The sequence below is a fragment of the Thalassophryne amazonica genome, chromosome 2 (assembly GCF_902500255.1).
Source record: "Thalassophryne amazonica chromosome 2, fThaAma1.1, whole genome shotgun sequence".
NCBI lineage: Eukaryota > Metazoa > Chordata > Actinopteri > Batrachoidiformes > Batrachoididae > Thalassophryne > Thalassophryne amazonica.
In genome coordinates, this window is record NC_047104.1 from 69,095,254 (window position 1) to 69,111,875 (window position 16,622).

General features: G+C 38.8%; 1 protein-coding gene across 5 annotated transcripts in view; it reads right to left on the reverse strand.

Moving 5' to 3' along the window:
• The window catches only part of esrp2 (epithelial splicing regulatory protein 2), a 75,158-nt gene that overhangs the window by 16,615 nt on the left and 41,921 nt on the right, over positions 1-16,622 (reverse strand). For 4 of the 5 annotated variants that reach the window (XR_004565058.1, XM_034187283.1, XM_034187278.1 and 1 more), the window contains 5 exons: positions 12,813-12,867; positions 12,224-12,334; positions 9,280-9,412; positions 8,996-9,038; positions 2,827-3,128 (listed from right to left, as the gene is read on the reverse strand). Coding sequence is in view for 4 of the 5 variants with exons in the window: in XM_034187283.1 (XP_034043174.1) it covers positions 2,827-3,128; positions 8,996-9,038; positions 9,280-9,412; positions 12,224-12,334; positions 12,813-12,867 (644 nt within the window). In the remaining variant the exon portion in view is untranslated. The remainder of the gene's footprint in view (positions 1-2,826; positions 3,129-8,995; positions 9,039-9,279; positions 9,413-12,223; positions 12,335-12,812; positions 12,868-16,622) is intronic. The other variant, XM_034187291.1, reaches the window with a different exon arrangement.

Below are 16,622 nucleotides of genomic sequence, written 5' to 3' on the forward strand. Positions count from 1 at the left end.
TAAAACTAAAGACTAAAGAGGCAGAAAATAGATATAAGAAATACAAAAATAGATTAACTAATATTATACGGGTATGTAGGAAGGAATATTATAGTAACATATTATATAATAACAAAAACAATATTAAAGGAATATGGGATATATTAAATAGCATTGTCAAAAATGGTAATAAAAAACAGAGTTACCCTCAGTATTTCATTGATAATAATGTCAAGAAGGAAAATAAGGATGAGGTAGTCAATGGTTTTAATAATTTTTTTGTAAATATTGGACCAAGCTTGGCAGAAAAAATTCCAGATTCCCAACCTGAGGATTGGGATAATCTCATAGAAAGAAATCCCTGTTCAATGTTCCTCACAGCAGTGGATGGAAAAGAAATTATAGACATTGTGAATAATTGTAAATATAAAACATCTACCGATTTAAATGAAATTGATATGGTGGTGGTAAAACAGGTCATTGAATGGATTGTAGAACCATTAACATACATCTGTAACTTATCATTTCAAACCGGTAAATTTCCCAATCAAATGAAAATAGCTAAGGTTGTGCCGCTGTATAAGACTGGGGATAGACACCACTTCACAAATTATAGACCTGTTTCTTTGCTTCCACAATTTTCCAAATTATTAGAAAAGTTATTCAATAATAGATTAGACAAATTCATAAATAAACATAAATTACTTACTGATAGTCAATATGGATTCAGAGCACATAGTTCAACATCACTTGCATTAATAGAATCAGTTGAGGAGATTACAAACGCCATAGACCACAAATTACATTCAGTTGGAATATTTATAGACCTTAAAAAGGCTTTTGACACAATCAATCATGACATATTAATCAATAAACTTGAACAGTATGGGATTAGGGGGTTGGTGTTGCACTGGGTGAGAAGCTACTTAAGTAACAGAAAACAGTTTGTGAAGTTGGGGGAATATACATCATCATGCTTGGACAGTGCATGTGGCGTCCCACAGGGGTCAGTATTGGGTCCAAAACTGTTTCTAATTTATATAAATGATATTGTCAATGTTTCCAAAATATTAAAATTAGTATTATTTGCAGATGACACAAGCATTTTTTGTTCAGGGGGGGATTTGCAGGAGTTACTGAGGAGGATCAGTATAGAAATGGGAAAATTGAAAATATGGTTTGACAGAAACAAATTATCATTAAACTTAAGTAAAACAAAATACATGTTATTTGGCTATTGTAATACAGACATACAGGTTCAGTTACAAGTCGAGGGGGTAGATATTGAAAGGGTACATGAAAATAAGTTTCTGGGGGTGATAATAGATGATAAGATAAACTGGAAGACTCATATAAAACATATACAAAGTAAACTGTCAAGAAGCATTTCAGTTCTAAACAAAGCGAAACATATTCTGGACCACAACTCACTCCGCATTCTTTACTGCTCACTGGTTTTACCATATTTACAGTACTGTGCAGAGGTATGGGGTAATACTTATAAAGGTACAACACAATCACTATCAGTAATGCAGAAAAGAGCTATAAGAATTATTCATAATACTGGCTATAGAGATCACACAAATCCACTATTTTTACAATCCAAATTCTTAAAATTCACAGACTTGGTTCATTTTCAAACAGTACAAATCGTGTATAAAGCAATAAACAATTTACTTCCAGCAAATATTAAAAATGTTTTTTAACAGATCAGGGGATTGCAGTCTGAGGGGGAAATTTAATTTAAAGCATCAGTGGGCACGAAAAACATTAAAAGGTTTCTGTATTTCTGTCTGTGGGGTGAGGATGTGGAACAGATTGGGAGTGGGGCTCAAGCAATGTCCAAGCATGAACCAGTTCAAACAGCGGTACAAAAAATATGTTTTTTTCTATATATATACATACATATATACATATATATATACATACATATATACATATATATATACATACATATATACATATATATATACATACATATATACATATATATATATATATATATATATATACATATCAGTTTAGGTGTGTAGGAATCTATGTGTATATGTGGCAAAGGGTATCACTGGTTGTGGGGAAGAAGGGGTAGGGAAAAATAAGCTGATGCTTCACTCTACCCCTTTTCGGAGATGTTGGGTACACAGTAGGAACTTTTTTGTTGTTGTCTTCACTGATCTATCTTGTAATTGTTGTTGTATCAAATGTTCGAAATAAACAGTTTTCATTCATTCATAAGCCAATTGTCCAACCTGACGCTTCTAAAGCCACCTAGTTGTATAAGTGGTCAGGGTCCATGCACTTCCACATATAATTATTTTGTGTGTTTGTATTTGCTTAACAGACAGACTTCAGTTTAAGACCAAAGAGCGCAAATGATTTTATACAAAGAAATCTCAATTTTTCCATTTTATGACATAAAACAGTGTGTACAGTGCTTATAAGCACTGTACACACTGTACAACAGACAATATAAGGTTTATTTCTAGTTTTGTAACCATCCACCAGAAACTGATTTATTGGATTTCTTCGCCGTTTTGTCATATACTTTTAATATCAAATTTGCTTATTTATCTACGCCATTACATCAAGTCTTTGGGAATCATTTGACATGTGAAGAAGCTGTGATGGAACTCTGCTTTGATCATTATCATTACAGCCACAAGGATTTCATTGCACTACTTGCAGAACATGTGATCAGCACTGCAATCTCCAGTATCATACCTGAATTTTTAGCCTCTACATTTCTTGGAGTGTATCTACTCTGCCCCAAAATGACAAGTTGCAGTTCCACTATTTCAGAAAAGGACTGCATGATTTTTATTACCCAGTAAAGATATAATAACTTACCTGTTGTACCTCGGCTGCAGTACTCCGAAACAGCTCAATATATCGCTTCCCCAGAATCTGTTTGTGCTTCTTCAGGGCATTCTGGGCATATTCTTCACAAGAGAAGAGCACAAAGGCATCGCCAGTGGGACGTCCGTCAGGATACTTGACGAAGAGCAGACCTTCAGTACCATCTGTAACTGGGCTCTCAGGGCCGAGGAAAGTCAGCACTTCCTGGGGTGTAGCGGTAAATGGTAACCCCCGCATACGAATAATCACCTGGTTCTCTTTGGATAGAAACTGGGCTACCTCATTTGACGTACCTGGTGATGCAAAAGGAGCAGAGAAAAAAATCCACAAGGATACAACAACTGTGTAAAACAACTTTATCCACATTTGTTCTCAAGATTTGAACAAGTTTTATATTTTTACTGACCAACTTTCATTTATCTGTTGAACAATACAATGCATTATTTACTTTATTAAGCAGCGTTCTGCTATTCTGCACTTTGCCCAAATAGAAGTGCAGACATCTGTACCAGTTGATCTTGTTCAGCAACTTTCCATTCACCATTCTCTCCTTCTCCGCTCATTTTGTAAGTGCAGTAGTTTCTGGCCAACTGTCACACCATTTCCCCATTGATAAAGTCTTCTATGTCGTCTTGTGTCACTCATAACTGTGATGCAATATTCAGGTAGACCTGTCCATGTGGGATGTCCCACAAAGCAGCCTCATCAGGCAAAACAAATGTGTCATTAAAACCAATACAGGATACAAACAGCTGCAATGTGGTCAATGACATAGTGTTTGGGTCTGAAACCAGACAGCTCTGATCACTCAGCATCCATTAGCTGGCACTGAATTCTAAGAAGACCAACTTTCGAAGACACTCTGCTTGGTACAGAGACAAGTATAACACCCCCATAGTTGTTGGAATCCATGTAATCACCCTTTTCCTTTCCAACAAGTCCTTTCTTGCAGTCTTTTTCGGTGATACGTATTGACCAAACAGAAGTAAAGATTGCTTGCATGTTATAAGCATTCTTTGCTTCAAACTCCACCGGCCTGCAGGAGTTCAGCTCTGATACTGCACCACATATCCCTGCATGCAATGTTGGTTCACAGCTGACTGATGCTTTGATAACCATTGCACTGGAGCAATGTGTTTGTTAACAGTGATGAACAAGATGAGTTTTAAAATCCAGTGATTTGGCAGAACAGCAACAAACAAAATAAACATTCATATATGCATTTACTCATGGAAAATGGTTGGTTTGTGTCATGTTTTACAAAATAGTCTAGCTTTTTTCCTGGCTTGTGTCTATTGATTAGATCATGTTCGACTTGATTCTACTTATGTGCAAGATGTAGCAGCTTGTGGTTATTAAATCATTCTTTCATTTTCTATAACCACTTATTCCAATTATGGGTTGCAACAGAGCTGGGGCCTATCCCCACAGTCACAGGGAGAGAGGTGGGGTACACCCTGAATTCAGAGTTTGGGGGTCGTCTCACAAACTGTCTGCGGCCCTTAGACCCAAAAAGAACAATTTCCTCCATTTCTCTTTAGGCCAGTTGATGTGTTCTTTGGCAAATTGTAACCTCTTCTGCACATCTTTTATTTAACAGAGGGACTTTGCGGGGGATTCTTGCAAATAAATTAGCTTCACACAGGCGTCTTCTAACTGTCACAGCACTTACAGGTAACTCCAGACTGTCTTTGATCATCCTGGAGCTGATCAATGGGTGAGCCTTTGCCATTCTGGTTATTCTTCTATCCATTTTTATGGTTGTTTTCCGTTTTCTTCCACGCGTCTTTTTTTGTCCATTTTAAAGCATTGGAGGTCATTGTAGATGAACAGCCTATAATTTTTTGCACCTGCATATAAGTTTTCCCCTCTCCAATCAACTTTTTAATCAAACTACGCTGTTCTTCTGAACAATGTCTTGAACGTCCCATTTTCCTCAGGCTTTCAAAGAGAAAAGCATGTTCAACAGGTGCTGGCTTCACCCTTAAATAGGTGACACCTGATTCACACCTGTTTGTTCCAGAAAATTGATGAACTCACTGACTTAATGGCACACTACTATTATTGCGAACACCCCCTTTTCTACTTTTTTTTTTTTTTTTTACTAATAGCCCAATTTCATAGCCTTAAGAGTGTGCATATCATGAATGCTTGGGCTTGTTGGATTTGTGAGAATCTACTGAATCTACTGGTACCTTGTTTCCCATGTAACAATAAGAAATATACTCAAAACCTGGATTAATCTTTTTAGTCACATAGCACTACTATTATTCGGAACACTACTGTATATACACATTACTTAAGAATGAGCTTTACGGCCTCAACTTGGCTCATGTTAAATAATGACACTACATTATTTTTTGCAGTGTCCTGTAATTTGTAAGAAATTTACATGTTGCATTTAGTCAGCTTTTTCTATCCTGTTATTATTAATCAATCAGCTTCTTGTCATACATGTCGACAAAGAAGTCGGGTTTTTTTGTAATTGATTTGAAAATTAAGCCTCTTTTTGTTAATTTTTCACAACTAATTAATGAAGTTGAGGGACCAAATGTGATTTTTGTTGGGACAGAAATGTTTACATAACCATCAGATAAAGTTTAGCCTATTTTGCTGATGTGTAAGATCAGAACAACACTGCAGATACGTTTAATGGTTGATGTGTGTATTTTATATTTCAGGCTTAAAGTAAACATTTACCGACTAACCAACAATGACACGTTAATGCTATACAGCCTTTCATATTTCTAAGATTTAATTTATAAAAATTATTTTCCTTAGCACCCCTATAATTTTATTTATAAGCCTTTAAATAGGAGATTCATAACATGACACTGCCATATGATTAAAATTCACGATGTCTAGAAAAAACGTTAGTAGTTCCCCTGAAGTGTATAATTTCAAAAGAACAGACAGCCTTGAGCTACTTACAACAGCGACCCATACAGTCATATGATACCAATGTCAGATCACATGGGGGCTTCACCTGACTTACAGGAGGGATGCTGGGATGCACATGGCAATAACCAATCAGAATAAAGATGCACAGTGACTTTTGCTGGCTGCTCTCTTTAAAAAAATGATCCAACATGGTAGAATACACTCAGAAATGGCTTATTTGTGTATAAATCTGATTCTCCTTTGTTTTTTAAAGCTTAGGGAACACTTTTGAATCTAAAAACGCTTTTGTAACCAGACAACACCCCTGAAGTGATTAAAAGACACCTTACAGATGTTAGCGTGCACACCCCATGTACGCGCATCATGCAAGGTCAAAGGTAACTTCCTGCATGCACACATCCTGCTGCAGACAGCGTTGAAAGGAAACATATTTTTTATGGAATTCCCACAGGTAAATACAGTGCATCCAGCAAGTATTCACAGCACTTCACTTTTTACACATTTTTTTTTATGTTACAGCCTTATCCCATGATTTTTTTTCCCCACAAAATTCTACACACAACACCCCATAATGACAATGTGAAAAAAGTTTATTTTAAGATTTTTGCAAATTTATTAATAATTTTAAAAAAAACCTAAGAAATCACATGTACATAAGTATTCACAGCTTTTGTCATGAAGCTCAAAACTGAGCTCAGGTGCATCCTGTTTCCGCTGATCATCTTTGAGATGTTTCGACAGCTTAATTGGAGTCCACCTGGGGTAAATTCAGTTGATTGGACATGATTTGGAAAGGCACACACCTGTCTACATATAAGGTTCCACAGTTGACAGTGCACGTCAGAGCACAAACCAAGCATGAAGTCAAAGGAATTGTCTGTAGACAGGATTGTCTCAAGGCACAAATCTGTGGAAAGGGTATAGAAACATTTCTACTGCTTTGAAGGTCCCAATGAGCACAGTGGCCTCCATCATCAGTAAATGGTACACGTTCAGGTCCACCAGGACTCTTCCTAGAGCCGGCCGCCCATCTAAACTGAGCGATTGGTGAGAAGGCCTTAGTCAGGGAGGTGACCAAGAAATTAATGGGTCACTCAGACAGAGTTCCAGCATTTCTCTGTGGAAAGAGGAGAACCATCCAGAAGGACAGCCATCCATCCATCCATCCATCCATTTTCTTCCGCTTTATCCGGAGTCGGGTCGCGGGGGCAGCAGCTCAAGCAAAGCCGCCCAGACCTCCCGATCCACACACACCTCCCCCAGCTCCTCCGGTGGAACCCCAAGGCGTTCCCAAGCCAGGACAACCATCTCTGCATCAATCCACCAATCAGGCCTGTATGGTAGAGTAGCCAGACGGAAGCCACTCCTTAGTAAAAGGCACATGGCAGCCCACCTGGAGTTTGCCAAAAGACACCTGAAGGACTCTCATGAGAAACAAAATTCTCTAGTCTGATGAGACAAAGAAATTAACTCTTTTGCATGAATGCCAGGTGTCATGTTTGGAGGAAACCAGGACCATTCCTACAGTGAAGCATGGTGGTGTCAGCATCATGCTGTGGGGATGTTTTTCAGCAGCAGGAACTGGGAGACTAGTCAGGATTGAGTGAAAGATGAATGCAGCAATATATAGAGTCATCCTATATTAAAACCTGCTCCAGAGCACTCTTGACCTGAGAATGGAGCAACGGTTCATCTTTCAGAAGGACAATGACCCAAAGTACACAGCCAAGATATCAAAGGAGTGGCTTCAGGGCAATTCTGTGAATGTCCTTGAGTGGCCCAGCCAGAGCCCAGACCTGAATCTGATTGAACATCTCTGGAGAGATCTGAAAATGGCTGTACACCGACACTCTCCATCCAACCCGATGGAGCTTGAGAGGTGCTGCAAAGAGGAATGGACAAAACTGCCCAAAGATAGATTTGCCAAGTTTATAGCATTATATTCAAGAAGACTTGAGGCTGCAATTGCTGCCAAAAGTGCATCAACAAATTACTGCACTAAGTGTTTGAATACTTAAGTGATTTCTTAGTTTTTTTTTATTTTTAAAAAATTTGCAAAAAAATAAAAAATCATAGCATCGTGGAGTGTTGTGAGTAGATGTATGAGGGAAAAATTAATTTACTCCATTTTGGAATAGGACTGTAACATAATAAAATGTGTAAAAAGTGAAGCGCTGTGAATACTTTCCAGATGCACGGTATGTTCACTTCATTAAAATGAGCTGTGTTTTTGGAACATGTTACAAAAACCAACCAACATTATAACACTTAGATTTCAGTAAAAACTACATTTTGTAAGTTTTGTGAAATCTGAAAGGCCATGTAGGCTTAATGTACATAACAGCCTGGAGATTAGTGACTCATGTTGACCTACTTGTTTTACTGGAATAGTGTATAAACAAACCTCAAATTAATGCAGAATGAGACTGTTAAAAAAGAAAGTTTCTTTTATGAAACAGCACTGTCAATGTCAAACTGAATACCATACAAGACACATTCGCTACATTCACTGAACTAGTGTGTTTCTATTGATAAATGCAGCTTTGAAGTATTTAAAGTCCAATATGCTCAGCGTGTATTGATTTGACTAAAGTCCACAGCCAGCCACTGTACGTTATCTGCTCTGTCTGACTGTTTCTTTGTCTCCTGCCTCTCTCTCTCTCTCTCTCTCTCTCACTCCTATCTATGCCTGGGCTGCTGCTCTACGGTCCAGAGACACTGGGCCCTGGCTTTGTCTCTTCACACCCCTTTTATATTCCCAGTGAGCTGTTCCTTTCACCAGCCGTCAGCCCTCGCTCCCCCAGGGGAGGAGCGCTAGTGGCTAAAGTGAACAGGTGAGCTGCTGTTAGCCAAGAGTAAGATTTCTCTCCAACTGGCTGCTAAGGGTTGGGCTATGGACTAGAGGTTAGGCAGTGATAGGGGAGAGGGAGGTCTCCTCACAAAGAGTCTTTCATTAATCTGAGATAAGCTGTGGGGGAGTCACTGAGATGAGGCAAAAACATAGGTAACAGGAGAGAAGAACCCAGGCCCCGTTTCCCAAAAAGCATCTTAAAACTAAGATGTTCTCGGCCGTAAGATTCTACTGGAAATGGGACCCTGCTCCGTTACAGACGTAAGTGTGTACAGGCGGTCCGGTTTTTCTCAAGGATGCAGAAAAGCCATGAAATACAAGTCTAAGAACACACCAACAGAAAACCCTTTACCACAACTCCTCATACAAAACAAGAGAAATACACTAACAAAAATCCTGAAGTCTGACCTCCAGCTATCTTGAGGAATTCCTCCCCTGTCGCCTTATACACCTAGAAGACAAGAGGGAGGGGGGAGGGACTTTAGCCATAACACTTCATCTCATTCACTCACAAATAAGAGATCTTTATTCAACAACAAACAACAGCAAAATAAATAAAATAAACTCGAGCACTTTCAGTTCAAATACACCAAGCGTAATACACAAAATTAAACTTTTTTTTTTTTTTACTTTGCCCTTTGGAGAACAAACACAAATTGAAAGTGTAACAGGAAGTAAAGAGGGAATTTAACCTCAATATATCGACTGCCCATGTGGTGCTTGTGACGCTCCAGAGCGAGGTCTCTGTGTTCTGAATTGATGAAGCGAACCAAGGCCTCACCGTTCCTCCTGCCCTGCGCGTTTAGACATAAAGCCACACCACCCCTAAAAAACAGGTGCGCAAACACACACAATATCAAAGATGATTGCATTACATATATGTGGAGAGAGAGAAAGAGCCTCTAGATCACCCTTCAAGTTCTTATACTTTCTGGATTATTGAAAAAAAAAATCTGTTTTTTGGATCTTATGCTGGTATTTGGTTAGACTCTTTCTCTCCGATTGTTCTGTCTGAGTTATTTTCATTAGTTACTTCCTCCAAACCATCAACATGTCTATTAGACCCCATTCCTACCAGGCTGCTCAAGGAAGCCCTACCATTAATTAATGCTTCGATCTTAAATATGATCAATCTATCTTTATTAGTTGGCTATGTACCACAGGCTTTTAAGGTGGCAGTAATTAAACCATTACTTAAAAAGCCATCACTTGACCCAGCTATCTTAGCTAATTATAGGCCAATCTCCAACCTTCCTGTTCTCTCAAAAATTCTTGAAAGGGTAGTTGTAAAAATCAATCAATCAATCAACATTTATTTATAAAGCGCTTTACAGCACCGACTGGTAAAACAGCTAACCGATCATCTCCAGAGGAATGGTCTATTTGAAGAGTTTCAGTCAGGTTTTAGAATTCATCATAGTATAGAAACAGCATTAGTGAAGGTTACAAATGATCTTCTTATGGCCTCAGACAGTGGACTCATCTCTGTGCTTGTCCTGTTAGACCTCAGTGCAGCTTTTGATACTGTTGACCATAAAATTTTATTACAGAGATTAGAGCATGCCATAGGTATTAAAGGCACAGCACTGCGCTGGTTTGAATCATATTTATCTAATAGATTACAATTTGTTCATGTAAATGGGGAATCTTCTTCACAGCCTAAGGTTAATTATGGAGTTCCACAAGGCTGTGCTAGGACCAATTTTATTCACTTTATACATGCTTCCCTTAGGCAGTATTATTAGAAAGCATTGCTTAAATTTTCATTGTTACGCAGATGATACCCAGCTTTATCTATCCATGAAGCCAGAGGACACACACCAATTAGTTAAACTGCAGGAATGTCTTACAGACATAAAGACATGGATGACCTCTAATTTCCTGCTTTTAAATTCAGATAAAACTGAAGTTATTGTACTTGGCCCCACAAATCTTAGAAACATGGTGTCTAACCAGATCCTTACTCTGGATGGCATTACCCTGACCTCTAGTAATACTGTGAGAAATCTTGGAGTCATTTTTGATCAGGATATGTCCTTCAATGCGCATATTAAGCAAATATGTAGGACTGCTTTTTTGCATTTGCGCAATATCTCTAAAATTAGAAAGGTCTTGTCTCAGAGTGATGCTGAAAAACTAATTCATGGATTTATTTCCTCTAGGCTGGACTATTGTAATTCATTATTATCAGGTTGTCCTAAAAGTTCCCTGAAAAGCCTTCAGTTAATTCAAAATGCTGCAGCTAGAGTACTGACGGGGACTAGAAGCATATTTAGAGCATACTAGAGCATATTTCACCCATATTGGCCTCTCTTCATTGGCTTCCTGTTAATGCTAGAATAGAATTTAAAATTCTTCTTCTTACTTATAAGGTTTTGAATAATCAGGTCCCATCTTATCTTAGGGACCTCATAGTACCATATCACCCCAATAAAGCACTTCGCTCTCAGACTGCAGGCTTACTTCCTAGGGTTTTAAAGAGTAGAATGGGAGGCAGAGCCTTCAGCTTTCAGGCTCCTCTCCTGTGGAACCAGCTCCCAATTCGGATCAGGGAGACAGACCCCCTCTCTACTTTTAAGATTAGGCTTAAAACTTTTTTTGCTAAAGCTTATAGTTAGGGCTGGATCAGGTGACCCTGAACCATCCCTTAGTTATGCTACTGTAGACTTAGACTGCTGGGGGGTTCTCATGATGCACTGAGTGTTTCTTTCTCTGTATGCACCACTCTGCATTTAATCATTAGTGATTGATCTCTGCTCTCTTCCACAGCATGTCTTTCCTGATTCTCTCCCCTCAGCCCCAACCAGTCCCAGCAGAAGACTGCCCCTCCCTGAGCCTGGTTCTGCTGGAGGTTTCTTCCTGTTAAAAGGGAGTTTTTCCTTCCCACTGTCGCCAAGTGCTTGCTCACAGGGGGTCGTTTTGACTGTTGGGGTTTTTCTGTAATTATTGTATGGCTTTTGCCTTACAATATAAAGCGCCTTGGGTCAACTGTTTGTTGTGATTTGGCGCTATATAAATAAAATTGATTTGATTTATGTAGTCACATGACAGCCTATTGTGTCATCATGAACAAATCAGTGTGTGGCAATCTGTTTGCTAATTCATGTGTACTTGAGAAGATACTTCTAGTGGACACTTCTAGATCAGCAGATAGTATGTTTCCTGATTCATATGTACTTGAAACTACTCTTCCACTTCAAAGCTTCAACGTTATTGCAAAAAATAGTTTTCCAACTATTCAATAAACTCGAAAGACCTTCACCTTTGACCTTCATATTGAGTGTCATGCGGAGAGGTTATCATTTGCAATTCACAGGTTTAATATAAATAAAACGGGCTAAGCAGTTCCTGATGTATTCATTCGGGGGTGGGTGCACACACACATGCACCCACCCGTGGGGCCCAACTAAATCAACCTGTGACGATGAACATGGCACAAATTGTACAGACACACCTGTTTCCATGTAATGTCAACTCATGACTTGTTGCAAGTGAGGGAGAGAGACAAATAAAGGTCTGACTGACATGCTGCAAGCTCTAACAAGTCCCTGAAAGGACTGTGGGAAATGTACAGTTGCAACAAAAGTTAGAGTGCACTGAATGAGGCTGGGAAGATGTACATCAGAGCCAACATACTTTGCAATGTTGAGGCCTTTGAAGAAGCGAGCGATGTCTTGGTCTGATGACTGCCACGGAAGGCCCCGTGCTCTGATCACCGTCTCGCTGTCCACTGGCTCAGTCTTACTGCTGCACAAAAGTACCAGCAGATGACACAAAAAAAGTAACATTTTGACAACAATGGAAAATAAGAGTTTTAACAGCAAACAATTTAAGGTGCATTTACTTTGCCAGCTGTGCCTACCGAAAAAGTTAAAACAAATCATCAGCAACTTGTAGGAACTGGAACACAGTTACATCCTGAACACAGTGACACTCCCAGGAATAAATGCCTTGGTTTGTCTAGGTTAAAGGCTTTTTGTCAGTCTGAGAACAGCAGGATTTGGTGCTCTGCTGCTTAGCCAGGTAAGCAGGCGACGGCAAAGTTGAACAACTTTAATAATATACTTGTTACTTCCTTGTTGCTGTAATCAATGGCAAGCGTCCAAGGGCTGAATATAGTGTCCGTCTGTAAACAAAGCTGAACTAATAGGTGTGGAACCAAAGTGCACCAAGATTGCACAGCATAAACATTTAGAGACTGAAAACAGCCCAAATTCATACATACCATGTGCCAGAATCAAACTTGTACTTCACAGTTTCAACACATGAGAACTGGTGATCTAAAACAAACAAAACCAAAAACCAATTTAACATGTTTAATTTGGATGTCTGGGTTATTACCATTTCTGCAGTGAACAGGTTCATCCTGCAAAAAACATTTTGAGCACACTGCATTCCTCTTTGCCATCACACACAATTACATACAGTCAGGTAGTGACCATTTGTTATTTTGCCTCTGTACAACACCACAGTGGAGTTGAAAAGAAACTAAATGTGTTTGTCGTGTAGACTCAGCCCTAATTCAATAGGTTCAACAAAAATATCGCTTTAACCATTTAGGAACTACAGCCATTTTTATACACGTCTTCACAGACCAAGGGTAATTGGAAAACATCAATACAGTGGTGGGCATGGTTCATCCAATCAGCTAACAGCTAATTAGCAAAGCTGACTTTTTCTTTAACGGGTTAATTCACTTCCATGAAATTTTATTCTGCTGACTTAGAGTCAGGTAACAGTTTTTTTTAAATAAAATATAAAGATCCCTGAAATCATATGTTTGCTTATACACTAATCCAATAAGTGAAATGGACCCACTGCACAAAGGCAACAGGCATCACCGAACAGATGAGGAACAAGTCAAGTCAGTGTAAATCCATTAGTCAGATTACCAAAATTATTTTCCATGTGTATTTTTATTTCTTAGTTTTTATTATAAGTTTAATATTTCCAGTACTGTGAATAAACTATGTTGATACAAAGTACTGTTGGATTTCAATGGTATTGTAATTACTTATGTTAAAACATCACCAACTGATAGACATGTTAAACCGTTTTGGAAAACTTAAAAACACACACACACACACAAACCAAATATAAATTATTATAATAAAAGTTAGCATCATTATATCACAGTTAACTTTTCAGTTCACCGATTAGCATTTATTGAAGCCAACGTCCAGGTTATCTCTGCCCACTAATGACTAAACACAAAGATTATTAATACCAATCATCTCTTTTGCATCCAGTTTTCTTTCGACAAGTCAGGGAAAGGATACATGAACATTTCCAAGACAATGAATGTTTCGGACTTCATTCATATAAATTATTAAGACGTACAAACATTGTGGTACGGTAAATATTTTTATTATTATTATTATTATTGAGAGAACAACAATTTGACAAAATATGAAAAAACTACTTTCCATTTTAAGTATATAGAAAGGAAGGAAAGACACACACACACACACACCATCTGTATGGTGGAAAAAAGGGAGAAAAAGATCAAAAACTAAAGTAAAGTAGCATAAGTAAAAACTGGGCCAAAAAAAATCCCACACGAACAGCCTCACCCCACAGCTCAGTCAGACCAGCCACATTATTTTTAGGTAACACCTGTAGTTCCATAAAATAAGATAAAAAAGGTTGCCATCTATGAAAAACATCTTCGCCGAGGATCCTCTCATTTCTGAGCACAATAAATCGCATCCTCCTGGAAGACTCGTCCAAGACTAGGATGTGTGGGGTCTACATGAAAACTGTTTTATATCAGGGGCATGCCTGCAGGATAGAGGGACCATCGTGTGGACATGTATCAGGTTTGGGGTGAAAACTGGGGAACGTCTTATTTGATGACTGATTTGGCATCAGTGCAATCACACCAACTGTCTGTTTTACCGGGCCTGTGGTCTGCATGTCTTGTTTGTCTTTTGAGCCATTGGTCTTTGTGATGAATGGACTCTGTATGTACAGTAGTGTTCAGAATAATAGCAGTGCTATGTGACTAAAAAGATTAATCTAGGTTTTGAGTATATTTCTTATTGTTACATGGGAAACAAGGTACCAGTAGATTCAGTAGATTCTCACAAATCCAACAAGACCAAGCATTCATGATATGCACACTCTTAAGGCTATGAAATTGGGCTATTAGTAAAAAAAAAGTAGAAAAGGGGGTGTTCACAATAATAGTAGTGTGGCATTCAGTCAGTGAGTTTGTCAATTTTGTGGAACAAACAGGTGTGAATCAGGTGTCCCCTATTTAAGGATGAAGCCAGCACCTGCTGAACATGCTTTTCTCTTTGAAAGCCTTTGGAAAAGGGGACGTTCAAGACATTGTTCAGAAGAACAGCGTAGTTTGATTAAAACGTTGATTGGAGAGGGGCAAACTTATACGCAGGTGCAAAAAAGTATAGGCTGTTCATCTACAATGATCTCCAATCATTTAAAATGGACAAAAAAAAAAAAAAAGACGCGTGGAAGAAAATGGAAAACAACCATCAAAATGGATAGAAGAATAACCAGAATGGCAAAGGCTCACCCATTGATCAGCTCCAGGATGATCAAAGACAGTCTGGAGTTACCTGTAAGTGCTGTGACAGTTAGTAGACGCCTGTGTGAAGCTAATTTATTTGCAAGAATCCCCCGCAAAGTCCCTCTGTTAAATAAAAGATGTACAGAAGAGGTTACAATTTGCCAAAGAACACATCAACTGGCCTAAAGAGAAATGGAGGAATATTTTGTGGACTGACGAGAGTAAAATTGTTCTTTTTGGGGTCCAAGGGCTGCAGACAGTTTGTGAGATGACCCCCAAACTCTGAATTCAAGCCACAGTTCACAGTGAAGACAGTGAAGCATGGTGGTGCAAGCATCAAGATATGGGCATGTTTCTCCTACTATGGTGTTGGGCCTATATATCGCATATCAGGTATCGTGGATCAGTCTGGATATGTCAAAATACTTGAAGAGGTCATGTTGCTTTATGCTGAAGAGGACATGCCCTTGAAATGGGTGTTTCAACAAGACAATGACCTCAAGCACACTAGCAAACGAGCAAAATCTTGGTTCCAAACCAACAAAATTCATGCCTCGCAGATGTGAAGAAATCATGAAAAACTGTGGGTATACAACTAAATACAAGTTTAGTGATTCACAGGATTGCTAAAAAAAAGCAGTTTGAACATAACAGTTTTGAGTTTGTAGCGTCAACAGCAGATGCTACTATTATTGTGAACACCCCCTTTTCTACTTTTTTTTTTTTTTTTTTACTAATAGCCCAATTTCATAGCCTTAAGAGTGTGCATATCATGAATGCTTGGTCTTGTTGGAGTTGTGAGAATCTACTGAATCTACTGCTACCTTGTTTCCCATGTAACAATAAGAAATATACTCAAAACCTGGATTAATTCTTTTTAGTCACATAGTACTGCTATTATTCTGAACACTACTGTATATAGTTGTTTAAGTGCAACATTTCTGTCACCGAGGCAGCACGATGGATTAGTGGTTAGCACCGCTGCCTCACGGCAAGGTCACAGGGTCGCTTCTCAACTGTGGCCTTTCTTTGTGCAGTCTGCATGTTCTCCCTGTGTTTGTGTGAGTTCCCTCCAAGTGCTCCGGATTCCTCCCACATCCAAAGACATAAAGGTTAGATGAACTGGAAACTTTAAAATTGTCTGTAGGTGTGTGTGCGCGAGTGTGAATGTTTGGTTATATGTGGCCCTGAGATAAACTGCCGTACTGTCCAGGATGTACCCTGCTTCAAGCCCTATGACTGCTGGGATAGCCCCCCCCCCACACACGCACGCACACACACCCACCCTGTGACCCTTAATTGGAGTAAGTGGGTATCGACAATGGATGGATGGATTTCTGTCACTGTACGTTTGACAACTCCTTGCCGTGCTTTTGTTTTTGCGAGTATGTCCAAACTCAATTCAAAACATTACTTTGTCAATGTCAGAATTAAACAGTTATTAATAACAACAAGATGTTTGAACACCAATAACCAGCAAAAATCTATTTAAGCATAAAAATT